At 41.4% G+C, this 24,382-nt stretch overlaps 1 protein-coding gene across 1 annotated transcript in view; it reads right to left on the bottom strand.

Annotated features, from left to right (window-relative positions):
- The window catches only part of RIPOR2 (RHO family interacting cell polarization regulator 2), a 183,813-nt gene that overhangs the window by 95,204 nt on the left and 64,227 nt on the right, over positions 1-24,382 (bottom strand). The window contains exons 4-7 of the mRNA XM_033934958.1: positions 22,819-22,897; positions 19,810-19,833; positions 13,593-13,646; positions 1,076-1,225 (exon numbers count right to left, since the gene is read on the bottom strand). Coding sequence (XP_033790849.1) covers positions 1,076-1,225; positions 13,593-13,646; positions 19,810-19,833; positions 22,819-22,897 — 307 coding nt within the window. The remainder of the gene's footprint in view (positions 1-1,075; positions 1,226-13,592; positions 13,647-19,809; positions 19,834-22,818; positions 22,898-24,382) is intronic.

Below are 24,382 nucleotides of genomic sequence, written 5' to 3'. Positions count from 1 at the left end.
TGTAAACTTCTCACACTCTCATTGTATATATCTTGTTGTAAACCGCTTTGAACTTATGGTATAGCGGTATATAAGAAATAAAATTATTATTATTATTATTATTTATGGTTGCACCTCTTCTCTTTGCTTTAAATTAATTGTATTCCAGGAAGCTGGAGATGGTGCAACTGGACATCTCCAAAACAACATATGGCTTCTTTGTCTCCCTCCAAGAATTATTGTATATACCGTACTTGAATATAAACTGAGATTTTGGGGCCCCCCCAAAAAAGGCCCCAAAATGGGGGTCTTGGTTTATATTTAGGTTGGGATCCCAGATTTTATATACGTAAAATCCGGACCCATAGACCCGCCCCCAAGCCCACCCAGTTCCACCCATCCACACCCTGTTATGCCCATGCCACGCCAAGCCTCAGTCTTGCCCCTAGCCCCACCCCTAGCCTCGCCCTCTCAGCCTGCTCGTTGGTTGGTCCTGATCTTCTTAACAATCCATAATTGATGCAGTTGTCAAATTGTAGGCACTTCTAGAAATGTTAAAACTGATATGAAGCTGGCAGAAGGGGAAACTGAATGCATCTGTTTTAACCAATGGTTTCAACCTAGTCCTTGGAACACACCCAACCAGTTTGGTTTTCAGGACACCCACAATGAATATGCATGAGAGAGATTTGCTTAGAATGGTGGCAGTACATGTAAATATATTTTATTTATTTATTCAGTTTTTTTTAGCCTCCCAAGGAAGGTCAGAGTGGGTTACAAATCAGGTACTCAAGCATTTTCCCTTCTGTCCTGGCAGGCTCACAGTCTATTTAATATACCTGGGGCAGTGTAGGATTAAGTGACTTACCCAGGATCATGGGGTTTGAACCCACAGCCTCAGGGTGCTGACTGTAGCTCTAACCACTATGCTACACTATGCTATTGCAGATTTCTGATAACTTGACTGGCAGGGTGTGTCCCATGAATTGGGTTGAGAATCTCTGATTTTAACTAATTGCCACATTATTTTGTGGGCTTCAGTATACTTATTTGGTCTTAGCTACCACTAGCAATAAGTTGAGCAATGCATGAGTACCTCGGTGTACTCTTTATAACTCTTATTGATTTCAGACAAGCTCTCTCGGGCAGCCTTGCTGCAAGGCGACATTGCAAATGCCTGCTTCATTTTGCAGGCGCCTTCTCGGAGGCGTCTGCGGTTGCAATAGGCTTCGTACAACTCATCCACCTGTTGCAAGAGAAGCAGAAGACAAAAAGACCAAAGTCACAATAAGCGTAACATTTGCAGGAAAGGGAGGAGCCAGAGACACTTCATAATGATAGATGAGCTTACTGCAGTCTCAAGATATCCTGCGGGTGCTGACTGCAGGCTACTTTACAAGAAAGCAAATGTTTAAAAAAAACCCTATTCCTGAGTTCTGCATAGGTTGCCCAGATTTGGGTGTGGATCCCAGATCTGTGTGTAAACAAATTAATAAATTAGACACTAATAATCCCCTCAGAGAATGACACAGCAACAGAATTTGTCCCCATCCTCATGGATAACCGCAGGAAACCATCCCGTGTCATTCTTTAGTGTCTGTCTCAACCTCAGTCCTTCTACACCAGCATTCTTCAATGCTAGACTTGAGGGTTAGTGGCTGAGCCCATTCATACTCTGATTCTTATGTGAGCCAAGTATAGGATAATGAACGTCACTAATGAGGTTGGCTCTTACGTATTGGTGGAATGAGGCATTATGACATCACAATATCTGCTCTGGATACCAGAGACTGTCATTCTTTAGTGTCTATCTCACCCACAGTCCTTCTACACCAGCATTCTTCTGTGCAAGGCTTGAGGGTCAGTGGTTGTGCCCATTCATACTCTGAGCTTTTCCTCTCTCCTTAAAGAATAACATGGGGATGATTTCCTGTGGTTAACCACGGGGAAGGGGACGTGGATAAATTCTATCCCTGTATCATTCTTTTTGGCAGTAATTAGGAGCTACACATGGAACTGCGCCTACATCCAGTGGCGTACCAAGGAGGGTGTGGGGGGGCGGTCCGCCCCAGGTGCAAGGCCCAAGGGGGTGTTCAGCTGGCCACTTACCGGGGAATAGGCTGCCGCCGGGGAAAGAAAGAAGCCGGCGCCGAATTCTCCCTCCCTGCTGCTTTTCTTCCCCAAGCCGAGCAACTCTAGCCGTCCGATGTAAATTCTGACGTCGGAGAGGACGTTCTGGGCCAGCCAATCGCTGCCTGGCTGGCCCGGCACGTCCTCTCCGACGTTAGAATTGACGTCGGGCAGCCAGAATTGGTCGGCCCGCGGGAAAAGAAGGAGGGCGAATTCAGCGCCGGCCTGTTTCCGATGGCCAGTGGCAGCCTTTCCCTGGCGGTGGTGGCAGCATGGTTGTGGTAGTGATGGTGGCATGGGGGAGGGAAGGGAGAAAGAAAGAAAGGGGGGGAGCCAGGGAGCCAGAAAGAAAGTAAGGGGGGGGGACAGGGATCCAGAAAGAAAGAAATGGGGCAGGGTGAAAGAAAGAAAAAAAAATGGGGCATGGGGAAAGAGAGAGAAAGACAGACATAGAGAAAGAAAGGGGGCATGGAGAGAGAAAGAAAGAAGGGGGCAGGGTGAAAGAAAGAAATGGGGCACGGAGAGAGACAGAAAGACAGACATACAGAAAGAAAGGGGGCATGGAGAGAGAAAGAAAGAAAGGGACAGGATGAAACAAAGAAAAAGTTGGGGGAGGGAATGAAGTCTGGAGGAGAGGAAGCATACAGGAGGCTGAAAGAAGGAAAGAAATATTGGATGCACAGTCAGAAGAATAAAGTGCAACCAGAGACTGATGAAATTACCAAACATAAAGGTAGGAAAAATGATTTTATTTTCAATTTAGTGATCAAAATGTGTCCGTTTTGAGAATTTATATATGCTGTCTATATTTTGCACTATGGGCCCCTTTTACTAAACTGCAATAGCAGTTTTTAGCGCAGGGAGCGTCGAGAGCAACGTGGGGCATTCAGCGTAGCTCCTTGCGCTAAAAAATGCTATTGCGGTTTAATAAAAAGGGAGGGGGTATATTTGTCTATTTTTGTATAGTTGTTACTGAGGTGACATTGCATAAAGTCATCTGCCTTGACCTCTTTGAAAACCCGCGGAATATAAACGATAATTAACATTTTCTCTGCGTACAATGTGCTTTGTGTTTTTAAAATTTTATTGTTGGTAGATCATTTTGACTTGGCCACGAAGGTAACGGGGAGGGAGGGAGGGGAGCTGCTGAAAGACATCTAGTAATCCTTGCAGGCTTGACTGCAGGGAATTATTTTTGTAAAATTATGTTTTGTTATGTGACTGGCATTATTTAGACTTTAATTTCTATGAATGAATAGAATGAAAATTATATAAAATTACTTGCTTGTTTTTATGTGCGTGTGCTGAAGGAAAATGGAGAGAGAGTGGGCTGAGGACGCTGAAGGGAAATGGGGAAGAGAGAGTGGGGAGAAGACGCTGATTTATAAATTGACAATTGTACAGAATATTGTTTCTTTTTATATTTTAATATGATAAGTTCAATATAAAACAATTCAAGGCTTGTGTGGATGGAATCAGGTGGTTTGTGGGGATGAGGACCGAGCTTACGGGGATTAGTCCAATAAAATGGTATTTTCATATTTCTCATTATTTGTTAATTTGTAAAGTGGTGATTGTTATGTATCAGTTTTTCAAATTTACATCTACCGTCTTTATATTTTGCATAGTATTAGAGGACATGTATTACTGTTTTTGTGGTGTTGTTGTGTTGCATTGTATGCAGAGTCTGGTTTCTTGGCAGTTCAGTTTAACTTTTGTCTACATATTTCTATTTTTAGTTTGTGATTATTCCATATTGGGCAAAGATGTATCTATCTGTGTGTATGAAAGGGACATGGCTTTCTGATAGCATCGACTGTACTGGATCAATTGACTGTGCAGGATCTGGTTTGTTTAGTTTTACAATGTATATGTTGGTGTTCTAGTGCTCACTGCAGTGTTTAAGATGCTGCCTTTTCCTAGGTACACTTTTGTTGTGCGATATGTAGATTGTTACTAAAAATCATATTTTTCATATAGATGGGGGGTGTCAAAAAATGATGGGCCCCGGGTGTCACATATGCTAGGTACGCCACTGCCTACACCCTATTCTATATCATGAGTGCAATTTCAAAGAGGGTGTAGACATAGAAGGGGCATTGCTGGTGGGGAGGGGGTAGAAGCATTCCCAGAAATTATGCACAGTGTTATAGAATACCTGCTTTTGCGCACCTAACTGCTGTCAGTTGGGCGCCAGTATTAACGCCCGCCTTTGGTGGGTGTGAATGCTCGCACCCAAAGTTAGGTGCAAAATACGTTCTAAGCTGGTATTCTATAAAGGGCACACTGCATAGCTCACCCTTTGCAGAATATTAGCTTAGCGCAGATCATGGTGGCACCTACCTTTAGGCACCATTACAGTATCTAGCCCTTAGGGGTTAATTGTTAAAGTAGGCCCTAACATTTAAATACCAGTTATGTGCAGAGAATACTAGCAGAAATGAATGTAAACCTGCACATGTGCTCATAAATTTTATTTATTGGTTTTCTAGACCATCCTCTTCAGGAGACCAGAATGGGTTACAATTGTACATTTACCGTAAGTCTAAAGACAATATAGTGAACATTAGACAGGAGAACTTTAGACGATATACAAGATAGTTGTCCAAGGTGACTTTATATATTAGGGTTACACCATGGGGAGGGGGGGGGTGATTCTCTAAAAAGCACCAGCTTTTTAGGTGCTGGTAGGTACCCAAACCCAGCAAGAAATGCCCTTGAAATGGCATTTCCATCTGAGTTTCAAGGCACCCACCAGCGCACAAAAAATCATTGCTTGAATCTGTGATAGTCTGTGGTAGCATATAGTTTACAGGTGAGCGTACACAGGTGGAGTCTGGGTAGAGTGGGTGGGGCAAACAGTTGCACCTGTGAGTTCCAGAACGCTGCAAATTAGGCACATATCTCTGAAACACAGGTGCACACAGTAACTCCAACTCTATGTCTGGCACATGTGAATCTGGCCTGCTCCGCTAGTATTCTATAAAGGAAAGTAGGAACCTACGTTCTTTTATAGAATAGGCACCTACCAGGTGTCCTTTGGGGGCCTATAGAATTAATTCCTGGGTGTCTATGCTTACAGACTTTTCCCATGCAACCACCTAGACTTTCTTAACGATGAGACACCTCCTGAGCAGAAACCGGTGATTGTGTTAAAAAACTTGCTAGTTTTAGTCTTCTGTCTATAAATTCAAACTATAAGCTTAGGACTAGATTTAAGAATCTGGCAACATGGGAGAAAACCAAAATGGAAGGAAAAAGTAGAACAAGCCTTTATGTCAATTCCTGTTATGGTCTTATTTATTGGGATTTTATTAGCTGCTTTTATGAAGAGATTCTTGAAATTATGTCTCACTTGACTTATGTTTTGTTTTCCTGCACCCTCTGGGAGACCCAAAGAGTTCAGAGATAAGGAAAGGTAGGTGCTGATGAAATGTTAATGTAATGATTGGGGGGGGGGGGGGGATGAGTTCCTCTGCGCTTTTTGCATATGATTTTGCTTGCACAGTTTATTTTCTGCCAAGTGTTCGCTTTTCCAGAAGTTACAGAAATAAGGGTCAACATACAAGTTGTAGGTTATATTTTTGATGCAGCACAAATGTAATTATTAACTTAGTCCAGTCTTGAGAGTTATGTGCCTTCTCCCCACCCCCTGCCCCTATGAGGTCAGAAAATGAAAGGCTTGTGTCAAGGGTGCGCTGTTTTCATATTCTGAAAGCAGACTTCCCACCAGGCTCTTTCCATGCTCCTGACTTGACTCTTAAATCTGGAGCTAACCACATTAAAATCACAGATACCCAGTGGGAACAAAACATCATCTGCTGAATACTTCAAAGGGTTAAACCAAAACATACAGTAAGACAGAATGCATTCTCTGCTTCAAAGAGAACAGGTTTTTTGCTCATCAGCCTTTCATTAAAACAAAGTGTCATGTGTCATGCAACACTCTGGACGGATGTTTCTCCTCATGGTGCAAAAAAAACCCTTCAAAATGATTCTGCCTGCAGTAACCACAGACCTCACTTCTCTTTGGTTCTGACTTTGGGGTTGTGCAATATTTTCCTGTTGGATAACACAAGGGGCTGATCTAATTGTAGGCCTTACATCAGGCCCTTGTGCCTGTCCTTTTGAGCTCTCTTGTCTTTCTGCTAATCCCTCCTCCTACAAAGGAAATAGCCGCCTCCTGAGTACTGCAGGAGCAGAAATCCCCTGGGGGCAGAACAGAGGGGATATGCAATTTAGGCCCTTTGACAAAATTGCCTCAGATATGTTAGTGCTGTGCAATTTCAGGCCATTGTTTCTAAACGATGCCTCCCATACTTTTCCGTAGAATTACTGCAGAAAAGAATAAGCAGCACAAGAAAAGCCACCTTGCCCTGTGCCCTACAGCATGCACTCTGCGCTGTATGAGTCACGAGGAGCTGTACGTTATTAGACTGTCATGGAAGAAAAAGAATGCCTGGGACCTGTAAGCTGAATGCATCCATTTTCGTCTCGTTCTCTGAAATTTCAGTAGGCCCCTCTCCTGAGGGTTTACCTGCTATGCGCTACACTGACTGGGGAAGCAGGGCAACTTTCTGAAACAGGAGACACACACTCCACTTCTGAAAGCTCAATGAAAGCTTTATGCCCTTAATAATAACCATGTTGTTCTTGCTTTCTGGAAAAGAGGTGTGTGTGTGTGTGTGTATGTGTCCATTTCTACAAAAACCCTTCTCCCAGCTGCACAAAACTCTCCATACACATCTTACCTTTTATCATCATTAAAACGCACGCACTATACAATCAACATAACCTTTAATTATCTCTTAAATTCAATTTTTTAAAGTTGAATTATCAATCTCAACTATAATAAATAATATAATAACGATTATTATGTATTATGTCTGCACTTTATGTTAGTTGTATTTTTTTCAAAAAATTTATTGGATTTGATAGATAGATTTGGAAAATTTTCTGGTTATAAAATAAACTGGAGTAAATCAGAGGTTCTTCTATTAAATGTACATTGTACAAAAGGATTGTTTAATATGTTCCCTTTTCTTTGGAAAGAGGAGGGTATAAAATATTTAGGTATTTGGATAAAAAGTACATTGGAAGGAACGATGAAAGTAAATGAAAAATCCATATTTCTAAAGGTTCACGGAAATGTGTGAGCAATGGAATCCTCTACATCTGTCTTGGTGGGGGAGAGTTCAAACGGTCAAGATGATGATTTTGCTTGTGGTTTGCTACCAAATGGGTATGTTGCCTGTTTATTTTCAAGGGTCCTTTTACAAAAAGTTAAATAGTATTTTGACAAAATTTATTTGGCTGGGGAAAACTGCGAGAGTTGCTCTAGTATCTTTACAAAGACCAATTGCGGAGGGTGGGGTAAATTTTCCCAATTTCTACAGATAAGAGTAGAGGTAGATTATAGGAATGGGATTAGAGGTAAGTTACAAAATTAATCAGGGACCACTGTTCAGGCACTAGGCCTGATGGGCCGCCGCGGGAGCCGACCGCTGAGCAAGATGGACCTCTGGTCTGACTCAGCAGGGGCAACTTCTTATGTTCTTATGTTCTATAGGTATCATCAAGCCTATATAATGCATCAAGGTATGTATTGGATCCTCCCTGAGCTCATGGAAACTTTCTGATTGGTTATGGCTGGAATGGCAACTCATGTCTCCACGTTTTAAGTATAAAGATGCCTAGACTATATAAGGACAATTGAATTTTATTAGACACTTGGAAAACTTTAAAATTAATCAATAATTTGACACCTATTCCAATTCATAAATCCACGCGTCAGACCCTCTGGCTGAACTCCAAGATTCAAATAGGCGGGTTTAAGGTCATTTGGAAACACTGGATAAAGGCAGGTATACGTACATTGGATGATGTTATAATTGATGGTAAACTGCATGATTTTTCACAACTGCAACACAAATTTGGTCATAATAATTCGCAAAATTATAGATGGTTGCAGTTGAAGCAGGCCATTCAGAGGAGGTTCCCTAAATGGAAGAATCTTACAAATCAATATAGTTTGCCGGTCTTATGTTTTCAGGTGGACTTCCTGGGACACCAGGCCACTCAGTGGTATAAATTGATATCTGGATTTATGAATAAAAAACCAAAGATTGGTCTTCGTGACATTTGGAGCATTGAGATTAAGCATCAGATTACTGCGTCTCAATGGCCATGAATTTGGACTTGGAGGATGAGATGTACGATGTCAGCATCTATGAGACAAACTTGGTTTTTCTTATTACATAGAGCTTTCTGGACCCCTGTTCTTTTAAATAAATTAGATAGTTCCAAGTCAAATAGATGTTGGCATTGTCATCTTGATGCTGGGACTTTAGATCATTTACTTTACTATTGTCCTTTGATTTTGCAGTTTTGGAGGTCTATTTGGGACCAACTAAATAATATGTTAGAGAATCCAGTGGCATTATCTTATGTTACTATATTATTTGGTACTCTTATGAGAGCTAAAAGTCAACTTTCTACGAATAATAACAAGCTTCTATTGGTGATGACAGGGGTTGCCATGCAGCTTATCTTAAGAAATTGGAAAAACTGGAATAGGTTGAACTACACATTCTGATGGGAATCCCTGTGTTATACATATAAAATGGAGCGTTGCATGGCCATACAGCAGGGACGAATTAAGAATTGTATAGAGGTGTGGGAGCCATTGACTAAATACTGTAAAGAGGAATAATTTAATTTAATTTATTTTATAAACAAGTAAACATACACATCCTGGGGGGGAGGGGTAAAGGAAGGGAATTAAATTGGTCCAGGGATTTTATGAGTGATTTCATGAAGGTTTTGATTTTTTTTTTTTGTTTTGTTTTTATATTAGCTGGGAGGGAGGGGGGAAAATTCTTTGTTGTAGTAATATTTGAAAGTTTGCTGTGCCTATTATACAATGTACATATATGTGATTCATTTGTTGCGCATTTGTAGTTTGAAAATCAATCAATAATAATAATAAAAAAAAAAATTCTGTAAGGAGTGATTGTTGATTTTGCCCTTTGAACATACACGTCCAGGGTGGATGGGAAAATACTTGTAATTTAATTATGGTTAAGTGCAATTGTTGGATATCTAGAAGGGGAGGGATGATACATATATTTGTTATGAAATATAATTAGACAGAATTTAAGTGCTGTTAAAATGTAAACTGTCTGTATATTATGTTGCACTTAATTTTTGCTTTAAAATGAATAAACATATTTTTTTAAAAATAAAAATTTAATAAACAGTTAAACAACAACAAAATGAGTTCTAATCGAATCTTATCTAATCTTTGGTCTTTACCTAATTCTATGGCTAAATATGTATATTTAAAATTGTCTACACAGATGCTTTTAGGGCTCCTTTTATGAAGCTGCGTTAGCAGCTTTATCACATGCAACTTTTTATCACGCGCTAATCCCTGCGCTAGCTGAAAAACTACCGCCTGCTCAAGAGGAGAGGGTAGTGGCTAGCGCGGCCAACAAATTAGCGCCTGGTATTATGCGCGTTAAACCGCTAACGCGGCTTTGTAAAAGGAGCCCTTAGTCTCTGCATCTATGTTTTACTTTTAGAAATCATTTGTTCTGTAAAATCTCATTGTAAGTTATTTAATCACTTGTTATATGTTAAACTTCAAGCAAGCATGGTCCCTTTTTAAGGACACAGTCACCGAGGCACAAAATCTATATATACCGCGTATCAACAAGGGATCCAAGAGGAAAAAGAACAAGGAACCGGCGTGGCTCACTGTAGCTGTGAAGGAAGCGATCAGAGACAAGAAGACTTTGTTTAAGGAATGGAAAAGGTCAAAAACAGATGAAAACGGGAAAAAACACAAACAGCATAAGAGCAGGTGCCATAAGGTGGTAAGAGGGGCCAAAAGACACTACGAGGAAAAAATAGCCAAGGAGGCAAAAAACTTCAAGCCATTCTTTCAATATATCAAGATGAAACAACCCGTGAAGGAAGCAGTGGGACCATTGGATGATCATGGAAGAATGGGAGTACTAAAGGAGGACAAAGCCATTGCCGACAAACTGAACACATTTTTTGCTTCTGTATTTACGAAGAGGATATACACAACATATCAGTACACAGGAAACGAAGACAGGAAACTGACAGGGTTGATGATCAGTCTAGAAGAGTTATGCAGGCAGATTGATAGGCTTAAAAACAATAAATCCCCGGGACCGAACATCATCCACCCGAGGGTAATTAAGGAACTGAAAGGGGTTATAGCTGAACTGCTCCAACTAATAGCCAATCTGTCGATCAAATTAGGAAGGATTCCGGAAGACTGGAAAGTGGCGAATGTCATGCCGATCTACAAGAAATGTTCGAGGGGAGATCCGGGAAACTGCAGAGCGGTGAGTCTGACCTCGGTACTGGAAAAGATAGTAGAGGCGCTGACAAAGGACCACATCATTGATCACCTTGATGGACACAATCTGATGAGGACCAGCTAGCACCTCTTCAGCAAAGGAAGATCTTGCTTGACGAACTTACTGCACTTCTTTGAGGGAGTAAACAGGCAGATAGACAAGGGTGACCCGGTCGACATTGTATATCTGGATTTTCAGAAGGCATTTGACAAGGTCCCACATGAATGACTACTTCGAAAAATTGCAAGCCAAGGAATCGAAGGTGCAATACTCACGTGGATTAAAACCTGGTTGGCGGAAAGGAAACACAGAGTTGGGGTAAATAGAAAATACTCAGACTGTAAAAGCGTCACGAGTGGAGTGCTGCAGGGTTCGGTGCTTGGACCCATGCTCTTCAACATATTTATAAATAACCTGGAAATTGGTACAACGAGCGAGGTGATTAAATTTTCAGACAATACAAAGTTATTCAGAATAGTGAAGACACAGAAGGATTGCAAAGACCTACAACGTGACATAAACACGCTTGAGAAATGGGCTGCGACATGGCAAATGAGGTTTAGCGTGGATAAGTGTAAGGTGATTATGTTGGTAACAAAATCTTATACACGAATACAGGATGTCCGGTGTAGTACTCAGAGAGACCACCCAGGAAAAAGACTTGGGAGTACTGGTAGACAAGTCAATGAAGCCATCCGTGCAATATGTGTTGGCAGTGAAAAGGGCAAACAGAATGCTAGGAATGATTAAGAAGGGGATCACAAACAGATTGGAGAAGGTTATCATGCCGCTGTACTGGGCCATGGTACGCCCCCACCTGGAATGCTGTGTCCAGCACACTGGTCGCCGTACATGAAGAAGGACATAGTACTACTCGAAAGGGTCTAGAGAAGAACAACTAAAATGGTTAAGGGGCTGGAGGAGTTGCCTTACAGTGAGAGATTAGAGAAACTGGGCCTCTTCTCCCTTGAAAAGAGGAGACTGAGAGAGAACATGATTGAAACATTCAAGATAATGAAGGGAATAGACTTAGTGACCCTGGGCAAGTCACTTATCCCCATTGCCCCATGTACATTAGTTAGAGTGGGAGCCCACCAGGACAGTTATGGAATAATGCTTGAGTACCTGAATAATTTGTAATCCACATAGAATTGTAGGATATGCAGAATATAAATCATTAATAAGGAGGAATAAATGCAAACCTTATCATGCTAGGATGTACCTTAGAGCTTCCAAAATAACCCTATCTGATGGCAAGAGCCTTTATTTGCTGAAAGATTTGACCCCATTCGTGACCTTTTGTCTCCATTCTATATATATCTGCAAACTGCACTTAAGCACTAGGGTATAGGGCTCATGCTGGTTTCTCTGTTTGTGTATGCTGGGGGAGGGGTGTGTGGGATGAATTTGTTTGGCAGTGGAAAGATCTGCCACCTGTCTGTGTGCTTCCTGCTTTCCACACTTTCTGTCTTGCTTAGATGAGTGACAGCAGTGCTTGGCACAGAATGCTGGCTTTATGCTAATGCAGAGATCTGTTCAACCACGACGAGCTGTGATCAGACCCCTATAACCAGGAACTAGAGAAGGCCAGTGCAGTAAAATTCTATTGGCATGAACCTCATACTACTACTAATTTCTACAGCACTACCAGACATACACAGCGCTGTACATCAAAAAACAGAAGAGACAGTCCCTGCTCAAAAGAGCTGACAATCTAGTCAAGTCAGACAGACTGGACAAGAAGGTGCATCAATACACTGTGCTCAGGGAATGATAAGACAGATATTGGTGCTTAGAAGGTGGGTTGGAGTTTGGAACTGAAAACATCTTCAAAGAAGTGGGTTTTCAGTCTGAATTTGAATACTGCCATGCCACTTATGCGTGCCCTTATAGAATACCACATAGGCAGCCTGCTAGCACTTACATGAGTGGTGTACACTTATCCATGAAAATTCTATTCATCTGTTCAATCATTATTTTTTGTCATTGATTGATTATTGTAATATTATATATCTGAATTGCTTAAAATCCTTACACCATAGATTGCAAACTTTACAAAATATGGCAATTCGACAGAATTTCACCATATGTGCTGAAGTTGCACTGGCTTCCTGTAGAAGCTAGGGTATGATTTAAGTTCTTTTGTTTTTTTATTTAAATTCTATTATGGAAAGGCACCAAGTTAGAGAGAGGAAGAGATAATGGTTACTTTGGATGGGCAGACTGGATGGGCCATTTGGCCTTTATCTACCATCATGTTTCTCTGTTTCTATATGAATTTGTTTGTCAAAGATAAAGATGTACAATCTAAGAATGATATCCCCATTTCGATTTCCGGAGGTGAGAGGAAAAAAAAAAATTAGAATGTTTAGGTCAACCTTTGCCTATCAAGCAGCTAAATCTTGGAAAAACATACTGGTTCAAGTTATTTCTCAGACTATTTATAAGAGTTTTGGAACTTTTCTGAAAAACATATCTTTTTAGTAAATTTGTCTTAAAAGCAACATGATGTGTGCATTTTACCGTAATTTTTTTATGTTTTAATAATTAGTCTAGATATTGTCTCCACTCTTAATTGTAAACTGCATTGAACTTATAAAGGTCTCACCCAGCAGCAGCAAATCTTATGTTCTTATATAAGCAATGATTGTAATGTAATGCAATGTAATATAATGTAAAGGATCAAAACCCAAAAAATTTCATTCCAATAGTAATGCTACAATACCCCCCTTCCCCACCACCACAACCACAGTTACAGAAATGCAAGGTCTAAAAGCTGAACTGATTTTACGGTGCTAAGGGCAAACTGGTATTCATCCATTTTGGCATTTTTCTATCTATATTCAGAACAAAAATGTCAGATTGGGAATAGATATAAAAATGGCCCAAAGAGCTGCCTGAAGGTGCTTCTCTTTTGCCAGTTATGAGTTATGAGCTCTGTCTTTCTCTTCCTTAAGGGCTGTGGAAATACTGCACTGCTCATCTACTTCAGTACACCTTTTATGCATCTGAGCGTCTGTATGGGAGAAAGCGTAATGCTCTGTGCTGTGGAGCACAGTTGAGGTTAAATAAAAGAAGATCTGTCTTTACCTTGCTGATGTGAAACTCAAGCCGTCGTATGTATCTTTCAATTGCTTTGATTTGCTGGAAAATGAAAAATAGATTAAGACTGCATATTGCCAAACAAATGTGTTGCTTATTTCTCTCCCCCCCCAACCACCCGTGAACAAATATTTTCAAGCAGCTGGTCCACTCCCTGGTTTGTGGCAACTGGAGATGCCAAGCAAGAAGGGACACCAACATCCTGATTCTATAAAGTCCGCCGATTATAGAATCATGCTTATGAGATGCTCAGCATCCTAAAATTTTATGTGTCTCCAACTTATGCCTGGGTTTTCTATACCTAAATTTATGCACCGATATCAGAGCCTAATGGCACCTGATTTACACAGAGGTGCCTAACTGGAAAACATACCCATGATCCGCCCCTAACCATTTTTAATGTAGGCGCTTTGGGCTAGTCGCCTACTTTTCATAGAATTGAAGCCTAACTTTCGATTAAGTCCAATTAAAGCTGATTGTGAGGTGTTGAAGTGCAAATGTTAGCACTGATTAAGCCTATTACTCAATTAAATTAGAAACCGATATTGGCAACTAACTTTAGGTGCAATTTATAGAATCAGGGTCTTAGTGTCCATATTTTTGGCACCTAATTTGTGGCTCCCTTTGTAAAATCTATCCCAAGGTATGCAATATTTGCAAAGACATCTCATTCCAGCCAATTATTCAGGATATCCAAAGGCTTAAAATTCCACATGACGGAGCAGGGGAGGTGAATAATACATCCTCTCAATGAGCTTGACCTGAATATTCTTAAATTAGCTACCCAGGATAAACTAAGGGTAGAGGGTGGTGGTGTGTATCAGTGGAATCAGGGAAATTTGAAAGGGTATCTCAACACCCACCAGGAGGTAGGCTTGGTGTCCCTTGTAAAATGGGGGGGCCTTGAGCCATTGCCCTATTTGTACTCCCTTAATGTCGGCTCTGAGTCGGGGCTGGCTCCAGTACGGTTGCAACCTGAAGGAACTCATTATAATATGAGTGACTGCCCTGATTCTCTGCCTGTCTCTCCTCACCTCCTCCCCACCCCTATACTATGCAATCAGGTTGATCATATGATACAACAATTAAGAACGGAAAACATGCAGGACAGATGAACCCTGAGTTCATTACTATCAAAATCTATCTTTCTATATTAAAGACAAGTGTAGAGAATGTTCCTTCAAACTAAATTCATGTAGGTCAAAATTAGCTTTACTGAAATTTATCACATAAGGCAAAATTCATTGCTGTCTCTTTCTGGGAAGATCCAGTTTGTGGTTGGGTGAAGAAGGAAGCTGTGTATTCTCATTGAGCCACGAACCTTACAACTCTTTTTCAAAAGAGGAACATAGGTTCTCTGGTTGTTTCATGTATTCAGAGGTGTGGAAGCTTTAGACCACAAATGAGAAATGAAGTTTGAGTGTGTGCTTATGGTTTTGAATAGAAAAATCTACTGAACCATAGGAAACAGAAATGTGTTGGCCATGTCACAGGAATAGGAAATATGCATCTCTTTTAGAATGAAAAGAGCAAAGGGATGAGTATTTGGGAAGGAATGTGAAAAAAATCAGTGTGGTTACTGAAGTGAGAGGCGGAATGCACAGAACTCATGTGAGGCCCTGGGACCTCTGCTTTGAGGTTATATTTCTGCCAAAGTCTATTTCAGCATGTTCCTTCTCTGACTTATACCTTCGCTAACTATAGCAACCTAATCTTTCTCCCTCTTCCTCTTTACAGGGAACTATATAATGTGTCTATCCCAGGATTCTCACTGGAGATCTCCCACCCACTGAAGCACCTAACTATTGCAATCGCAATGTTAACAGAAACTAAGAATTTTAAGGCCCCCATGTGTTTTATTCTGCTATTGCCTTGATTTAAGGTAGATTATAAATCACATTTGTCCAACATTTGGCCCATGGGCCAGAACCTGGCCCTTAAAATGCCTTCTTCTGGCCCTCAGAAGCTTGGCAATTCATATACTTACAGCAAGATTCCTGTTTTCCTGCTGAAACTTGGCTCCCTATAAGCTTGAGCCATGCAATGCAGGAAGTTTGGGTTAATCTTGCAGTTTCAAATCTCACGAGACCAACCTGAACTTCCGCAATGTACCCATCTCAAATTCCACTACAGTTGCTTGTGAACCCTTTACTACCTCAGGTAGAAATTTAGGGGTCCTTTTACCAAGTTGCAGTAAAAAGTGGCCTTAGTGTGCCCTTATGCATGGGGAAAAGACATGGGGGAAGCCACTGCTTACCCTGAATCGGAAGCATGGAATATTGCTACTCCTTGGGTTTTGGCCAGGTATTAGTGATCTGGATTGGCCACCATTAGAACGGGCTACTGGGCTTGATGGACCATTGGTCTGACCCAGTAAGGCTATTCTTATGTTCTTGATCATGAATGTGACTGTTGGACAGACTCACTGGACCACGCAGGTCTTTATCTGCTGTCATTTACTATGTTACTACATTTCCTGCGTGCTAAGGCCACTTGTACCGCAGCTAGAAAATGGTCACTTTTCTTAAAGGCATTAGCATGTGGCCATTAAAAAACAAACAAATCCACACAAGAGCACTTTATGATACCTATTTTGTAGGGGGTAAGGGTCTGGGCTGCTGCATTAATCCCCCCCCCCAAAAAAAAAAAAAAAAATTGATTAGTTTGTGAGTAGTCTGCACTGATTGTGAACGTACTTATGTGCAGACTGGATGGACCGTTCAGGTCTTTATCTGCCGTCATGTACTATGTTACTATGTACTGCTGGATGCCTGAGTGTGTCCTTTAATCTGTGGTAAGTGTGTGCTAGCGCTTACACCAGAGCATAGTAAAAGGACTCCTTGCACTGTGAGCCCTCCAGGGACAGAAAAATATCTAGTTTTCCTTCATGTACCCTGCTTTGATTTAGTTTTCTGCTTGTAGGTGGTGTACAACTTTAGGAAAGCAATAAAAACATACCTCTTCACCCAAATCCCCTGCCCATGACCGATGGATTACAAAGAAATGTATTCTGGAACTAGACCCTGGTATGTGTCACATTAGGATGTAAACTTGAATTGAAAGATCTTCCACGGTAACTATGGAAAAGTTAACCTGTAAATTGTACATTATGGGCTCCTTTTACGAAGGCGCGTACGGGCCTTAACGCGTGGAATAGCGCGCGCTAAAATGCAGCACGCGCTAGCCGCTAACGCCTCCTCTTGAGCAGGCGGTAGTCTTTCGGCTAGCGCACGCTATAGCACGTGCTAATCCAGTGCATGTGCTAAAAATGCTAGCGCACCTTCGTAAAAGGAGCCCTCTATATATTGGTATTAGATCCCTAATGGATGTCAAGTTAGAATAATAACTTGTATTGAAAAAAACTTGCACTGTAAGGATAACTATGGCAAATAGTAACCTATAAACTGTATATTAGTATGTATCAAGTACTGTAATTACGGTGAATCATAACCTGTTAACTGTATTTTATGGATGTTTAACCTGTAACCTGATCAGAGCTCTTTGGGGGAAACGGGATAGAAAACGAATTAAATAAATAAATACAAGAAAAACTAGTTACCGCCCTGGGACAAATCTCCTAGGACAGCACAATCACAGCCTGGGGATCAAGTCATGCTTACATTTTGAATGCTGGATGATGTCAACATTTAGAAATCAAAGGAGTCCTTTTGCTAAAGAGTGTTAAGTCTGAATGGTAATTTGCCTGTGTAAGCATGCTAATCAGGCATTATTTATATTTTTACTCATTTTTTCAGCAGAGGCTGTGTCATAGGCATGGAAACATTTTCCAGCCAGTGAATTCTGATTAGTGCCCGCTAACTGGATAACCCAAACTTAAAATAGCAGCACTAAAGTACCACCTACTATATAGGAGGCAGTAAGGCCCAGATTCTGTAAACTGCATCCCGATTGTAGGCACTTGTCTAATCAGCCAATCGGGTCGCATGTTTTTTTTTTTTAAATGCACCCCAGGCAGGACGCCTATATTGAAGGCACCTCCGGGAGCCTATGGAGGCCCGCAAGCCTGCCTAAGCTCACCTAAGGCTAGGCGGTAGCTTTAGGTGAACCTAGGCAGCCCTACGCGTCTCCCTAGTAGAGCGGGAGACGCTTATAATGTAGGCCAGCAAAATGCTGGCCTACATTGTACGTAGACGCGGCCGCTATATGTATCATGGCAAGGGATCTCCCTGCCGCAATTAATATAGTGGCCACGGCTGTGGCCGCCAGTCTCTCCCCCTGAACGAATGAGGCAGGAGGGTGCCCAACCCCTCCTACCGAGTGAGCCCCCACCCCCCACTACGATTGCCAGCAGGAGGGTGCCCAACCCCTCCTGCCAGAAGAGCCCTCCCCAGGCGCGGACCCCCCTGTCCCCCACACTAAACCCCCCCGGACCCTCCCTTTAACCGTGAAATGTTGGCTGGCCAGCCGGGTCTTACCACTGGCCAGCCGGCAGGCCCTCCCCTCTCCGGCCCATCCTAAGGACTGATTAGCCCAGGCACCTAAGGCCCGCCCAGGCGCCTGGGCCAATCAGGCCTTAGCATCTTGTGGGTTGAGTCGGAGAGGGGTGGGCCTACCTCATTTTGACAGAAGCAGGCTTGCCGGCCAGACGGTGGGAAGATGTGTCCATCTTGCCAACATTTCACGGTTGGGGATGGAGGGAATAGTGCGGGGAGGTCCAAGGGGGTCCGCGCGTGGGGGATGGGGCTCTCCCGGCAGGAGGGGTTGGGCAAACTCCTGCCACCGTGATTTTCAGGGGGAGGGGGACTGGCAGCCACAGACACTATACTTATCGCGGCAGGGAAATCCCTTGCCGCGATAAGTATAGTGGTCACATCCACAGTAAACCAGTTCTGTAACTGGCATCTACAACACAGAATCAGGTGCTCATTGGCTACCAATCACACACAGAATAACTTTTAAAATCATACTCTTAACATTTAAAATTCAACAATCACATGTGCCGTTATTTTTGGACCGTTTTTTGACACCATATTCTTCATCCAGGACATTCAGATCAACACAAAATCTACTAACTATTCCATCTTTAAAAATAATAGTGACCAGGAGATCCACCATCTTTTCGGTCATAGCACCCCAGCTCTGGAACAATTTACCACTATTTTTACGTAATGAACCTTCTTTAGAAAAATTTAAGCGCTCCCTTAAAAGCTTTTTGTACAAGGACGCTTTCAATGCATTGAAAACATTACCTACAAGTACTAAATCCTAGTTTTTAATGAGTATTATGTGTAGGTCACCAAAATACTCTTTATTTTACTTTATATCCTGGATTTGAGATCCTACCATATATGTTTTATATGACCCCTCCATATGTGTTTTTTCCTTAAATGTTTCTTTTTCTTTTCTTAAAAATTGTAGTTCACCCCATTTGCCTTTTGTACCAGTTTGTAATAGAATGGCAAAATTTGTCTATATTATCTTGTTTTGTCCTCCCCAATTTGTTCATTGTTATTTTAAAAACAATTGTTATACACATTGAAATATATGATATTGCGTAGATAACAAATCCCAATAAACTTGAAACTTGAAGGTGTAGGCCCGATTCAGTATAGGACGCCCGTCCCGGGCATCCTATACAGAATCCGGGCCTTAGTGCTCCTGTCTTATTTTATCGCATGTCCCATTTGCTAATAGAAAAGTTAGCATGGGACCTGCAAAAAAAAGAAAAAAAAAAATCCTGACTATACTGACACGTAAAATAGGGTCCCTTTTATAAAGCTGTGGCAAAAGCACCGAAGCTCATAGGAATTGAATAGGCTTTGGTGCATTTAACGTGGGGGAATTGCTACCATGGCTTTGCAAAAGGAGATCTTAGTGCAAGGGACAGTCTTGTGTTAAAACATGTTAAAAACCCATATTTTAGTACATTTTACTAAAAGGACCCTAATGCCCTTAAAAATGAGATATCTAATAATACAAAATTTAGGAGGGTTTTTTTTCCTAGAGATTAGCATATGTTATCTGTAGCAATGCCCATAGAAATAAAATAAGTCCTCTGGCAGATAACTTGAGCTAATCTTTAGTAAAAGAACCCCTTAATGTAAAAAATAACAATTGGAAAATAAAAAATAAAAAAACTCCTTGATTATAGTATTGCCTGCTATCTTAAGAGCAGTGTCTGACTTCCATCCATCTCTGTCATGCGACATTTTCTCAACAATTCTATTCAAGAAGCCAAACTTACCTTATCCAGCTCATACAGAACACCCTGAAGATAAAAGAGAGACAATTAATTTTTTTCTGTTTGTTTCATATTCTTTACTATATTCCTACACAAAATATACAAATAAATAAAATATATATGATATGGGAAATGTCACTGACACTTCCCACATTGTTCATGCTATGTTTTCTTGAAATGAGAGGAAAAAAAAATATTAACATTTTGGGTTTTCCATATTTTAATATTGCACACCCTTCCTAAAGAGTGCACACTTTTCATAAAGAGTTAACAGTTTTCACAGAGATCCAGGAAAACAAACGGGCAGTTGATCCACAAAACCAGTAGATCAGAAAAGAGGTCCAAAACGCCAATGCACAGTTGCAGTTTGGAAGGGAGAGGATAGAAGCAATTGCCAATAGTTGATACTTGTTGAATAACACCTTTTGGTTTTTATAGCCCCTGATGCGACCCTTAAGAGAGTGAAACATGGTCATATCGGACCTTAACCCCCTCCCCCCTTTTACAAAACTGCGATAGCGGTTTTTAGCGCAGGCCGCATGCTGAATGCTCTGCGCTGCTTTTGATGCACATAGGAACTCTGAGTGTCAGAGCATTCAGAATGACGGCCTGCACTAAAAACCCGCTATCATGGTTTTGTATAAAGTGTATGATTTTATATGGTGAATACATTTTGCTTTGCATTTTGGATCTTGGAACGTATATAGAATATATTTTAAAAAAACCCTGACATCAAATTCTTTTGTACATAGAGTCCACAAATTGGTACTGAGGAATGCATAAAGGCAGAATTTTTGGAGGCAGTAGGGGGAGGAGGAGAATGGTTAGTAGAATGAGTACAACTTAGAGAAATGCATTGTAAGATTTTGAATTGCTTGTATACCCATTTGAAATGGATACATAAAAGATTAGACCTCCGTAGAGAAAGTGCTTGTGTGAAATGTGGGGATCTTGATGGAACTTATAGCAATTGTTAATGGCATTTGCTTTTTGGAGGACAGGTATGGAAACATTTAGAGAAATTATTGAAGGGACCCTTGCCTAAAAGTAAAGAATTGTGCCCCACCTCCTTTTATAAAGTCACATGGCAAAAGCCCCAAAGCCCTTTAAATCCTTATGGATTTCGGGTCAGTTATCACAAAGGCCTGCGCTATCGGGCTTTGTAAAGTGTGTGTGTGTGTGGGGGGGGGGGGGGGGGTATTTATTGGATTTAGAAGATTATTTAGAATTGGAATGTGATGAATATTGTTTGTTTGTTAGGAAGGCATATCTGAAGGCAAAATGTTGCTCCACTAGATAAAATATGAAGTGCCCAGTTATATGCTTTGGCAAAATGAAATGCATAATCTTCTCATGGAAAGAATATCCATACAAAATAAGGGAGAAAAAATATATATAATAGCTTCATAAGTATCTGGACTCCATTCTAGGACTCGTCACTTTCTTGTTTGAGAAGTATACTTTTGAATCCCTTGGAAACATAAGAGTAACTGAGGTTAACAAACTTTTAATAAATTTGAAACTTGTTGCAAATCAAAAATTAAGTTTGTCTCTCTTTTAGGGATTACCTGTTCAAATAAAGTGATGCAATAGGTTTCAGTGGGCAGGGATTTTATGGGGAGGTAGTTGGGAGACTGATGTACCGTACTTTGTGTTTGAGTGGCATTGTATTGTAAGAGTTATAAAATCTCAATAAAAATAATTTATCCCATCTCTGCTGATATGCTTAAGCGGAGTGTTTCCACGGGGGCAAAATATTTGGTGTCTATAGCAGAGAAGGAACGATACTACAAATTCCTGGTTCGGGCATATTTTGCTCCTGTTAGAGCCTTCCATGCTCTCCTTTGCGCTACTGATCATTGTCCCAAGTGTGCAGCGCCTAGAGCATTATTGGGTCATATGTTTTGACTCTGCCCGGGAATACGGGCTTTTTGGACACGTGTATGTCACATAAGAACATAAGAACATAAGCAATGCCTCTGCCGGGTCAGACCCGAGGTCCATCGCGCCCAGCAGTCCGCTCACCATCTTATCTCTTTCTGGAACTGTACTTGGTCATCTACGGACACTTTTATCTTCACACTGAAGCTGTCCTTACACCCGGTTCGCCCGGGTGCTGCAGCGTTTGCTCGGAAAGCTATAATTATGGGCATCAAGACTATTCTACAATGTTGGCTGTCTTCTAACACCCCCGTCCGTGTCTCATTGGAGGACTCAAATGATCCAGCTGGCGGGATATGAACGTTTGGCTATTTCAGATATGGACTCTAAATCTGGCTCCTTTTACCTCACATGTTGGTTGCCTTTTTGTTCTACTTTACAACTCTCTGTACGTAGTAGACTGCTTAATTAACTAACTGACTGTTGGATGTTGGATTGACTGTTCCCATGGGTGGGTGGGTGGGGGGCTGGAGGGGGGTGGGTGTGGGGGGAGGTAGTTTTCTTGTTTACTGATCTTGCTTGTATTGTTTCTTCACTGTTTTTTGAAACGAATAAACAGATTTAAACATAAAAATAATTTATTCATTAAGTTTTACTGCAAAGGAGCCCCAAGTTGTCCAGGACCGGCCAGTCTCATATGGCTCCATGAGGAAGCCTACAAAACTGAAGTGTTTTTCACATTTTATAGTAGGCAGATAGACAAGGTGGGGGAGGGGGAGAATGAGGATTGCTTTGGCGAAAGGAGGAGAGAAAAGTCTGAAAACTATGCCAAGAAGGGGAGGGAGCAACAGTCACCTGCACAAAATGATTTGCCCATGGTCTTGTACCAGACCTGGATCAGCTCTACTGATGGATTATTTTCTCAAGCACTGTGAGAAATATATTCTGTACTTTAAAATGTTTGTAATTCTGATATCATCTAGGATGTCATCTGTTTTTCTTCAACTGGAATTTCCAATTTGTCAGAGCATGGGATATAGATGGTCTTTCACTTCAGCAGTGCCTGGAAGAGCTGAACTTTGATTCTCATTATATGATGTTGAAACTTTTGAATCATGAGCTGTTACCTACCAGCCGAGAGTTTCTCCTCATGTCTTTTAACTGCATGGTCAGCTTGTCCAGCTCTTTCTGGTGAACCTCCAGATATTCACTGTTAACATACACGAGAGAGAAAATAACACCCATAGTGAACAAAACCCAAATCCAGTAAAAAAATAAATACAACCAGCTAGATTACTTGTCTACTTAGTACAGGTCTAGATCCTTTTTCTGAAATTCCTGAAACTGAAATGCTTTGAAAACTGAAATTTGATGCAAATCAGAAGTAGTCAATACTTCTCCAACATGACTCATGCTGAAACCAACACAGGTGCATGTGTTTCTCTTGTTCTCTGTGCAATGCTAGTTGGAGGGCTGAAAAAATGGCAAAGAAAGCTGAAGATTTCACTCAGGGTGGCAGTGAGAAGCAGAAAAGGCCTGTCTTTTCTTGACAACATTACTACTCCAAAAACCGAAAAGCTCTCAAAACCAAAATATGCCTGGTCTCAAGGATTTTGCATAAAGGATCTTGTACCTATATTAAAAAATTATACATGGTTGAGTCACATTATTATGACCACTGTCTACCTCTGATGTCAGGGCTGCATAGTCAATGAACAAATGCACGTGTCATGCATAGACTTCGTAGGTATATAAGCTGGGATGACAGCAAGTTGCCAATATAGCAACCATGGCTGTCATGGGGAAAAAAGCACGATTTATCAGACATTGAAAAAGGCATGATCATTGACTACTGGGCCAAGGGAGGCAGCATTTTTGAAACGGTGGAGTTTGTGAACTGTTCACAGGCTGCTGTGGTTAAAGTGTACCATGAATAGACGAATGGAACCTTTTCGATGATCCAACATGGTAACTAAGGGGCAGCAAGATCCATTGATGCAAGAGGTGAATTTTGGATGTGCAAGTTGGTGCGGGCTGATTGGCAAGCTACCATGGAGCAACTAACCATCCAAACAAACCAGGGAGCTTACAGATGTGTGTCCAAAACAACTTGTGCAGTGAAGCCTGTTACGAATGGGGCTCTGGAGCAGATGGTTGGTGATTGTACCCATGCTCATGACGGTTCATCGCAAAAAAATGGTTGCAGTTTGCACAGGAGTACCAACATTGGACTTGCACTGACTGGCAGAGGGTTGTCTTCTCCGATGAGTCATATTTTGAGCTCCATCAAACGAATGGATGTTGGCATGACAGGCATGAAACCTCTGAGAACAAACACCTGACAACTTAGGCACACAAGTTGGTGGCGGCAGTGTTATGGTCTGGGGAATGTTTTCTCGGTATGGTCTGGGTCCCTTGATACCTCTGAAAGGCACTCTCAACCGATATGAGTATCTTTCCATTCTTGCTGATCAAATATATCTGTACATGTTGATGGTCTTCCCTATTGCCGAGGGGATCTTTGAACAGGGCAATGTGACATGTCATACCACCAGAACTGATTACAAGTGGTTCACAAAGCACAACAAAGACGTCCAGCTATTTCCCTGGCCTCCAAATTCCCCAGACCTTAACTCAATTGAGCACATTTTGGATCATCTCCTTTGATATGTTCACCGACTGGATCCACCACCAC

This window comes from Geotrypetes seraphini, chromosome 2 (genome assembly GCF_902459505.1).
Source record: "Geotrypetes seraphini chromosome 2, aGeoSer1.1, whole genome shotgun sequence".
Lineage (NCBI taxonomy): Eukaryota > Metazoa > Chordata > Amphibia > Gymnophiona > Dermophiidae > Geotrypetes > Geotrypetes seraphini.
Note: the sequence above shows the minus strand (reverse complement) of the source record. Positions and strands in the feature narration are given on the sequence as shown.